The 10,618-nt window shown below is 47.2% G+C and overlaps 1 protein-coding gene across 2 annotated transcripts; it reads right to left on the bottom strand.

Moving 5' to 3' along the window:
* Nucleotides 1-307: 307 nt before the first annotated feature.
* On the bottom strand, nucleotides 308-7,295 carry GJA4 (gap junction protein alpha 4). Of its 2 annotated transcripts, XM_083625911.1 has the most exons (3): nucleotides 7,139-7,285; nucleotides 5,902-5,965; nucleotides 308-3,520 (listed from the first exon to the last, which is right to left on the bottom strand). In XM_083625911.1, exon 3 carries the CDS (start codon nucleotides 3,512-3,514, stop codon nucleotides 2,456-2,458), a length of 1,059 nt encoding a protein of 352 aa, XP_083482037.1. In that variant the 5' UTR covers nucleotides 3,515-3,520; nucleotides 5,902-5,965; nucleotides 7,139-7,285; the 3' UTR covers nucleotides 308-2,455. The 2 variants fall into 2 exon arrangements, with proteins under 2 accessions (XP_083482037.1, XP_083482038.1); XM_083625912.1 differs by lacking the exon at nucleotides 5,902-5,965 and having other exon boundaries at nucleotides 7,139-7,295.
* Between the last annotated feature and the right edge of the window lie 3,323 nt (nucleotides 7,296-10,618).

Here is a 10,618-nt window from a genome sequence, read left to right as displayed (position 1 = left end):
CCGTGGCATATATGTTTTTGTACCCGTTACTTGATTGGTGAACTGCACTGCAACATTTGGAGAAGTGCCACTTTCAAAGGGCGGCCGTGCTTTGGTTGTCATATACAGTATGTTCTTTATGAAGCTGGATCTGGGTTAATAGCTGTTGGGGCACCAGTTAAATAAGCAAAGGAGCCCTCAAAAGCTTGGCCACACCAGTTGTGAAACACAAGGCAGTTCCCCCCCCCTTCCCAGAACCTGCTTTTTCATTTCAAGCACAGAATATGTAACAAAGGGTTCAAGGAGCACTCTTAATGCACACACAAGATGGTCTCATGTTTTTCTTTTAATTTGAAAAACAACAACAAACAAACCACTTTTAATACTACTAAATGTATTCCCAAATTTTGTACTTGCGCCCTTGCTGTTCATTCAAATTTGGCCAGTTTGGCAGTGGGGAAGTAAGCTCTCCGTATTACATGCTGGTTGACATCAAACCGACAGATACAGATCTCCTTTTCACAGCTTTATCAAGAACAGTTCACTGGAGACCGAGAAAAATCAGGCTGCCCAACATCCTGTTGGTTGGGATGTTGGATGCTACAAAGAGGGAGCTGCCATATTCTTATTGAAGCCAACACTTCTTATGCAAGAAGTTGCTGCAGATAAACATTTTAAGACACCCCTGCCCTTTGTATTAGTTCAGAAATGGATAAAGACCTCTTCCCAAAGCAGCTCAACAGGCATATCCTTCTGTGAGATTCAGGTGAGATTCCTACTTTTAACTTAGATGCTGCTTCAGCAACAGATGCAGAAGATCCAGCTTGCCTTTTCAGACTATACAGGATTTAAGATTGTAATAAATTAACACAAGGGACAGGAAAGCAAAACAAAGAATCCAGGATAGAGATTGGGCAATAGAGCCGTACTTAAAGATACATATATAAAACATCTGACATCTTAAAAAGAGAATAGTAAACAGTGTTTTATGACTTAACGCATCATTCTACATAGTGGGGTTAAGCAGGGGGACAGACACTGAACCCAAGAGGACCAACTGTTATCCAGTATGGCAGGGAGGGGGCCCTATATGCATTGGAATGTACATCAAACAAAAGTTAACAGCCACAGACATGCCACCAGTTTCTTGACAGCCCAGTGGACCAGTGACTTGCTTTTGATGAAAAAAAATGACACTTCAGAAAATGATCAGGAGACAAAGTTTTGATGAATTGGTAAACAAATGAACTAAAAGGTTCTTTAGGATGTCTTTGACAGGGATGGCTAATGTAGCGCTCTCTGGATGTTATTGGACTCCACCTCCCATCAGCCCAAGCCAGCAAATGGTCAGGGATGTTGGGAGCTCTAGTCCAAATACATCTGGGGGCACCATGTTTGCTGCCTTTGGTCTATAGAAAGGTGCCCCAGGACCAGAAACCTAAATGGCAGCCAGTGGGGAGGGGGGGTTAACCCTGAGCAGTTTGTAGGAGAGAAGCATGTACTTTGTTGTGGATCTTCAATTCCAAAAAAGCTATCAGGTTGGAAGTGCAAAAGTCTTTTTCAGATCAAGTGCTAGTGGTTACATTATACAGTGAAGGTGAACTCCGTAATACGGCACAAAGACTTCAGGGACAGTTTCCAGTGACAGTTGCCATCAAGGAGCACAACATGCAAGAAATAACTGAAAAGTACTTAAGCCACACCAACCAAACTGTATCAGCGAGGAGGCCTGCTTGACAAGCTTACTTCGGCAGTGGCCGATATTCCCTAAAATGCCCGCTTGTGACAGGAACTCTGTTTTTAGTCCAACATGACTGTATATGGCTCGCAGTTTTGCTATCCTACTCAGACTTCCTGTAAACCAGGGAGCTGTACAGAAAAGAAAAAATGATATATGAATGTCATACAACGTCACCATGTTGCTATCTGGGAATAGAAGCCACAACAGTAAGTTTCTTCCCACTGAAAACAAAAACACTTTCCTCTGTGTCTTCTGCACTAGGATACAAATCATCTTCCAGAAAGCAACTCCTGCATAGTGCCAAGCTGGTAGAGGTGCCCGTTCCTCCTCCTCCTCATCATCAGGTGGTTGCTGCTACCCATCCTCACCTGCAAGGCCTAACACAAAAAGAAGACCAACAAATGCCCCTCCCTAATCAACTAGTCACCCTCTGACACTTGGATGACTGAATGTCTGTGAACCAGCCATTTCATTGGCCCAGAAGATGTCCCATGGTAGACTCTACCTGGAAGGTTCAGTTTATGTCTATACGAAAGCCAGGATAGCCCTACTTGGTACAGCAGGTTTCACATGGTAGAAAACAAGGCTGCCCCTGAGAAGAACATTTGAGACATGGCCACTTTTGTCAAAATCGGAAGGGAGCCATCCATTATCAGGAAGGCTAATTAGCTGAGTAAACCCAGAGTTGCCACAAAGGAAGACAACATCCATTTTCTGTAATGGTTGCTTTGCTTGCTAGACATATTGCTTCTTGGAAGCACTGCTGCTAGGCCGGCTCGACTGCCTTTCCTGAGAGAGATGGACTATGGGAGCTTCCGTGGTAAAGACGTCAGGGGGCTTATTCCTGCCTTGCAAGGCCAAGGTTTCTTCTGTGTTGAAGTTGGCCCAGTTCTGCTCACTGGAAAGTTTGTTGTATGCCTGGTAGGGCGGAGAAGGCCTCTCATTCATTGGGAGGTAGAAGAAAGCCTTGTCGGGATAAGCCTCCTCAGGCACACCACAAAGCTTGTTGGGGAAGCTGTTGGCATCACAGGGCATGGGAGGAGCAGAGGAGGGGGAACAGCAGTCTCTTTCCTTGGTGTTGTGCAGCAGGCTCTTGCAGCAGAGGTGGAAGAGCTCCAGAAGGTTGAGAACGAGGGAGATCAAGCCCACCACCAGCATGAAGAGGATGAAGATAGTTTTTTCAGTGGGGCGGGACATAAAGCAGTCCACATGGTGTGGGCACGGATCCCCCTGACAGACATAGCGGGCATGCATTACAAAACCATATAGGTACCACTGGCCAAGGAGGAAGCCAGCCTCAAAGATGCTCTTGAAGACCACACTAATGGTGTAGGTCCACATCAGAGGCCCACGGATTTTAATCCTCCCATCCTCCGCCACGCAGATCTTGGCCATCTTCTTCTCCACCGCCACCAGCATGGCTGTCACCTTGTAATCCTTAGACTGCAGAGCCCGGAGCTCACTCTCCCGCTCCTTCAGCTTCACCTCAAGCCGGGAGAGATAGATGACGTGCCCCAGGTAGACCAAGGTGGGTGTGCTGACAAAGAGGAACTGCAGGACCCAGTAACGGACGTGAGAAATGGGGAAAGCCTTGTCATAGCAGACGTTGGGGCAGCCGGGCTGCTTGGTGTTGCAAACAAAGTCTGACTGCTCATCTCCCCACACGGACTCCCCGGCGAGGCCCAGGATCAAGATGCGGAAGATGAAGAGGACTGTCAACCAGATTTTGCCGATGACCGTCGAGTGCTCCTGCACTTGGTCCAGTAACTTCTCCAGGAAGCCCCAGTCACCCATCTTGTGCTAAGGGAGAGTACAATACATACTTTTACCACTTAAAAGCCACTATTGATTACTTGCTATGTGATACATAGCCACACAGCGAAGTTTTGCAAATATTGTTTCCATAACACCATTCAGTGTAGGTGGTGTTTCTGACTAAAATTAACAAGGAAGGTTCCTGCCCCAAAAACTTACAGGTGAAAGTTTAGATAGCTTGGGGTGGGGAGAGACCAGCACAAGTGAGGACCAAGTATGAGCAAGCACACTTCCTATATAATTGTTGTATTTTATTTTTTAGAAATAAGGAACCCCAAACTTAAAATACAGTTTGCCTTAAGACGCTAACAGTCAGAATGGTAACTTGCGCAAGTCTCACCCCTGGTGCTCTGCTATTGTGGAAGTGAAGAGCAGCTGAATTTCTAGACGTGTCAGAACTTGCTTTCAAAATAACAAAGGGCAGAGGAATCCAGATGTGTTTCAGGCTCTTCTACATCTGGACAAGGACAATCCTTACAGAGCATCCCATTTTTAAAATACAGTTTTGGGATAGAGAGAAAGGGCCAGCTAACTGTTCCCATGCTCTACACCACCCTCTCTACCTATCTAGTAACAAGATACTTTGAGGATTAGAATATTTACCTAGCTAGAATTTTCATGGACATTGAAGGACGAAAGCTTTAAGAGTAGAATTTAAAGCAGAAAAGTACAGATATATGCATATACAAATTCTGGACCATAGTGATGTTAGCAGCCTAAAAAACACTTTAAAAAATGCCAGTTCTTTGGAAGGGGTTTGGAAGAGTGCTCAGCAAGCAGGGAGAAGAAGCAACTCTACGGGAGAAGGGCCTTGTTTTTCTGCTGTGGAAACTTGAGGCAGCTTTAATAGGATTCTCAAAATGTCTTGCAGTGAGGCACTGACAAGACCCAGACCTCCTTAGCTTCAGCAATCTTGGCCCATTAAGTGCCTTAAGACCAGGCCCTGGGACCAATGTGAATTAACCTACTGGCCTGCAAATTAATCCTAGAAATTGCCCTGTTGTTGGGCTGAAGTTTTGCAAGAAATAGTTGCATAAATAAAAAAATAAATAAAGCACATGACCCTTCAACTTTTATACTACTCTCACAGTCATGTTTCCTCCCCAAGGAATTATGAGAAATGAAGTTTGTTAAACATGCTGGGAATTATAGCTCTGTGAAGGGTTCTCCTAATAGCACCCATGACAAACCACAGTTCCCTTGCGGGGGGGGGGGGAACCATGACACTGAAAATGGTATAAAAGTGCTTTGCATGCTTGGTGTGGATGTCTGGTAAGAAGATCCACTGTGCAGGAAAATTCCTAATAGTCTCATCATTTGCAGAACATTTAGAAAAAAACCACTACGATATATTTCTACCAAAGGGACCAGACCCTCACTCCCCCTGATCTTAGAGCTGTTCAGCAGTGGAACAGACTGTCTAGGAAGGTGGTGGACTATTTCAATGGAGGTTTTTAAACAGAAGTTGGGTGGCCATTTGTCAGGGATTGCATTGCAGGGAGTTGGAGTAGATGACACTTGGCATACCTTGCAACTCTTTAATTCTATGATCTTTTAGCACTTAGGAGACAAACCGCCCAATGAATGCTGTCCCTTTAGGGATCTGTACTGAGAAGCCAAGCCAACCACAACCCCACATCACTCATTGTTACCCTCAGTTTCCCGTAAAAAACAACAGCTAGAAAGATTAAAACTTATTGGGAGGGGGGAAGCAAGATGCTGAGCATGCTGACAAAATATACAGTACAAAACGGAGACCTTTGAAAAGCTACTCTCCTCTGCTGTGTTCAGCTGCTCTGCAGGAACTTCCCCTTAAAGCTAACTTCCCCTTAAATTTAAAATGTTGTATCAGACAAGGCAGTTGTACTTAAAAGCATGAATGCATACCAAGCTTATAGTTGGAGACAGCAATCAGGAGCTCCTGCTGCTGTAAGAATATAGGAAGGTGTCTTATACAAATTCAGACCATTGCTCCACCTAGCTCCATATTACACACACTGACAGGCAGCAGCAGTTCCTACTTGGAGATGCAGCTGGGGACGGAACCTGGGACCCTGATGCTCTCTTGATGAGCTACAGCCATTCCTGCATTATGGAGCCTTTCCCCACCCATGCGACCTTCCAGTTATTTGTTTTAACTTGGCAATTTCATCCTGCAGCTCTGTCTTAGGTATCTTCAAAAACCATGCATGGAGCTACTAAACATGGGTATTTTTCAATGCTAAGCTATATCCTATTATAGATTTTTGACACCACCAACTTTAAAACATAAACAGAGATTTAATCTTAAAATGCAAATAAAGACAGAGGGACAAGTCATAAAGTCAACAGACAACAATGGCCAAATAACAAATTCTTTTGCTCACCTTTTAAGCCCTCTCTCAGCCTAGCACCTCTCTGAAGGCCACCACAGCCCTCTGCTACTTGCCCCTGGGGTTATAAAGAGAAAAGAGCAGGCAGTCAATCAAGAAGTGTCCAGTCAGGGGCTTGATCAGCTTTTAAAGTGATAGCCTTTTCAACCTCACATACCGAAAGGATTGTCCCACTCAACAGAACCAAGGAAGGAAGGGGTGTGTGTGTGGGGGCGGAGCCCACTCTATCAAAGGGTTAAATTATTCTAGAGGAAATTCCGGCAGGGCAGGTAAATGTTTTTCTCCTGCTACTGCCCAGAACTGCCTATCAAGGATAAGTAAGAATCCCTCAGTACTTGGAAGAAACACAAGCTATCTCAGATCAGGGTTGCCAGATGGAAGGAAATCCTGTTCTGCTGCCATGTCTTCATTGCCTGACACACATCAACCAGCAGAACTTTTCACGGCATGGAGGAAAACATGACTGCTGGCTAATACATGTATTTCAAGGTGCTATTGAAAGCGTGATGACAGTGGCAGGTCAAAAGTTGGCAGCCCTATGCCAGTTTGGTGTGTGTGATCCTATCTTTATTATCTGGTGTTCTATTAGCTGGCTGAGAGTTCATGCTCCAGAATTTGCATTCTGTACTGGCTCAGTAGACATGAAGTATACACACAAGGATAAGAGTGTGCCTCTGAGCACATGCAGTGTGCTTGCTCCTTCTTCCACTGAGTGCATGAGGACTAGCAACTAGTTGCCAAAGGATATGGCAACTTTGCTGAAGCAAAGCAGGTCTGTATGGGAGACTGTGCCATTCATACCCTCTTGATAGAAAGAGGGTAGGACAGAAATATAGCTAAACGACTAAATCATTCCAAGGTTCCATGCAGGTGGTATGAAGGAAAAAGAGTACCAGACCAAGTGGAAAGAACTCACAGGCAAATAGGAACTAATAAACGAATAAAGTAAAATAAATCAAAGAAATGGGCACACTACTTCTGAGGCTGTCCAACTAATTTGGAGATTGGGCCAAAACAAATCTGGGGAAGGGCTGTAGCTCAATGGCAGAGCACCTGCTTTGCATGCAGAAGGTGCCAGATTTGATCCCTGGCATCCCCAGGCAGGGTGGGAGAGATCCCTGCCCCAAACCCTGGACAGCTGCTGCCAGTCAGTGTAGACAACACTGAAGAAGACAGACCAAGGGCCTGACTTGGCAGCTTCCTATGTTCTTTCCCCGACTGTGGTACTCACCAACAAGTAAAATGCAAGTTCTCAGCATACAAATCCAAGTTTTTGGTTTTGGATTACTGCCCTTCTGAGTTTAAGTTTTGCTCCAGAAGAGAAAGGAGGCTGCGGCAAGAGAGCACAGAGCCCTCTTGCTGTGATCCAGGAAACTCCGTGACTGTTCTGAAGAGCTTGGTGGTGGTGGTGGGGAAGTTGACTACAATAACTCCAGGATGAGTGCAGAGGGGAGGAGCTAAAGGGGAAGAGAGGAGTCACTGTTGTCAAAGGCTTTGGGCTGGCTCTCAGTCCTGTGGCGTTATTACGATCCTCCAAGGGGCAGCTGGTTGGGCAGGTGGAAAAAGAAGGGAAACCAGGGTGACTTCACCTGCTTCCTGGCGGGAGGCATGTGTAATGGGTGGGTGAAATTATGGGAGAGGAGAGGAGACAGCAGGAGTCCTAAGAGAGGCTTGGATCAGCCCGGTGGCCTTGCGGGTTTAGCTTGCTGCTTTCCTTACAGACGGGGGCAGGCAGGGGGAGAGCTGCAGTCGGGGAAATAGGAAGCATAGGAAAACAACGAAGACTGAAATAACAAGCGTTGCCCATTGTGAAGCTGTCTGGGCCAAGAGAAACAAGAGGGAAATCCTGGAGAAGCGGAATTTGCCGGCAATTAACTAAGCGTGGGAATCGGGAATGAGCTAGGCCTCAGCAAGGCCAGTGGCAGTGGGAGTTTATTGTAGGGGGGCTCTGGTATTATCTTTTGGAAACTAGCAATGCAGCATGTTTTTCCTCCCCCAGCCTGGTCTTTGGTGTGCTTGCTTGGAAGCAAAATTATGCTGAGGCCAGTATTTTGGCCCCTTCTGCATTGTCAGAAAACAACAACAAAGAAACTGCAACCAACCAATCAGCCAAAGGACAGGTGCCCTTCGTAATGATTTGTACTCATGATGGTATCAGGGCAGTTATACTCAATACAGTAGTACCTTGGGTTACATACGCTTCAGGTTACACACTCCGCTAATCCAGAAATAGTGCTTCAGCTTAAGAACTTTGCTTCAGGATAAGAACAGAAATCGGGCTCTGGTGGCGCGGCGGCAGAAGGAGGCCCCATTAGCTAAAGTGCTTCAGGTTAAGAACAGTTTCAGGTTAAGAACAGACCTCCGGAACGAATTAAGTACTTAACCCGAGGTACCACTGTAAATGTTTGCCGCAGCAAACATTTATGGGTGGTCAAACTGCTTCATTTGCAAGAGCTGCAAGTCTCATACATTCCTGGCGAAATCTTGTAATTTTTGCACAACTAATGTTCTGGGGTTTGTTTTGTTTCGCTACAAGACAGCAGTAATGCAACAATATGGGAGAGGCATCCCTCAGTATGAACCAACCTGAAATTTAAGAGAAGAGAATTTTTCTGGAAAATGATTTGTGAATTTACCTCTTTTTTTGCCACCACCCCAAACTCCCCCTTGGAGAACATTCAGGAAAATGACCCCCCCCCCGATGTGCCTCTTAATTTCACCACCTGCATAATTTAGGGAGGCCATTTTCGCTCAGCCCAGAGGCCCCCGACATGGGGGCCTGATGTGATGTCCTGATGTTGCTCCATGTTTGGTCTCAAAAAATGTGTGTGTGGGGGGCCTGGCCTGCCCCCCCAAAGTCTGAGGGGGCCCAAAGAGCCTCAGCCCCCTGGAGCCAGTGCCTATGGCTCAGCCACAGACAGAGTCACTTTTTCCTAGGATGGGATTGAATTCAGCCACAGTATTTTTATAAGTAAGGAAGCAGTGCCACCTCCTGGGCTAAAGGTATGATTAACAACAAAGTCCTGAAGTGTAGTTGAGCTGTATTGGGACCAAATTAGACATAGTGTGGATGAACCATGATGGTTTCATTTATTTAAAGAACTTTGATCCCGCTCTCCAGCTGAAAAAGTGTTATGTACTGAGTTGAATAGGATCCAAACTGCAGCAGTCTGATTGGTCCTAGAACAATGCAGCAATATGATTGGTTGGCAGGAACCACCCAATCATGCTCCAGATAGAAGTGAATCCACAACCTGATTGGCTTACAGTAGAATTCCGGAATTAGCCAATCATGTGCAGCCCATTGTGTAAATAATGTATATAAAGCAGATACCTTGAGGGGACTTTCATTCATTCCTCCTCACCACTATGAGCTGAATAAAGAGCATGAAATCACTTTGCGACTCTGAGTATATTTCACCCAGGCCTCTATCTCTCCGTCGATCCCCGGCCACCACACATAACTCCTGGCAAGGGCCTTCATTCTTACTACCCCTGGGTGTGTCTCGTGTAGGGCTGTGAGGACCCTTTTGCGGAGGGGCTGGGGAACAACGACCCTGCTTCCCCATAACAGGCACCCCTTGTGGGCCGACAGTTCATGTTTGCGGGTTGTGTAGCCGGCGAATTCTGGCCCGGGGCTGCTGCTGGGCCATCCCCTCCACACCCAGTCCAGGACCCGGGAGATGACCCTATCTTTCTTGGAATGGTGTGCAACTTCTTGTGCCTGAATGGGGTGGTCGGGAAGCAGCTCCAGGCTCATAACCTCTTGTGCAGGTGCTGGGTCGGGGCCTGTTTCCGGTAGTGGTAGCCTGCTGAGGGCGTCCGCATGGCCCATCGCCTTCCCAGGGCGGTGAATCAGTGCATACTGGTAGCTGGCAAGGAAAATTGACCACCTGAGGACACGAGGAGACAGCACTTGGGGGGTCTGCTTTTCGGAGGCAAACAAGCCAAGCAAGGGCTTGTGGTCAGTCACCACGGTGAAGGGCCGCCCGTACAAGAAATCATGGAATTTTTTTACTCCCTTCACGATTGCCAGACCCTCCTTGTCGATTTGCGAGTAGTTCCGCTCGGTTGCGTTGAGTGTCTGGGAAAAGTATGCCACCGGTACCTCTCTTCCATCCGGGAGTTGGTGTCCCAGGACAGCGCCAATGCCATAGGGTGAGGTGTCGCATGCTAGCACCACCGGCAGCCTCTCGTCGAAGTGTGCCAAGACCGAGTTTGAGACAAGCAAGTCCTTGACTGCCTGGAATGCGGCCTCCTGGCGCTGGCCCCACACCCAAGGGGCCCGCTTGTCCAGGAGTCTGTGTAGGGGCTCCGCTACCGCCGCCTTGTGGGGAAGGAAGGAATGGTAAAAGTTCAATAGTCCCAAGAAGGCCTGAAGTTCAGTCTTGTTCTTGGGCGCTGGGGCATCACAAATGGCCCGTACCTTGTCCCCAGTCGGGTGGACCCCTTCTGCGTCCACCATAAATCCCAGAAAGTCCACCTGAGGCACTCCTAGTAGACATTTTTCCCGCTTCACCTTGAGACCCGCTGTCTGGAAACGGTGCAGAACGGTGCGGAGGCGGTCCTCAAACTCCTCTGGTGTGGGCCCGGCAATCAACACATCATCGAAGAAGGGGGTGACGCCAGGAATCCCTTTAAGGAGAGAGTCCATTAGATTCTGGAATATGCCTGGTGCCACGCTGACACCGAATTGCAGCCGCTTTACCCT

Source organism: Podarcis filfolensis (assembly GCF_964270895.1).
Source record: "Podarcis filfolensis genome assembly, chromosome: 8".
Taxonomy (NCBI): domain Eukaryota; kingdom Metazoa; phylum Chordata; class Lepidosauria; order Squamata; family Lacertidae; genus Podarcis; species Podarcis filfolensis.
This window is presented reverse-complemented; position numbering and strand designations above follow the sequence as displayed.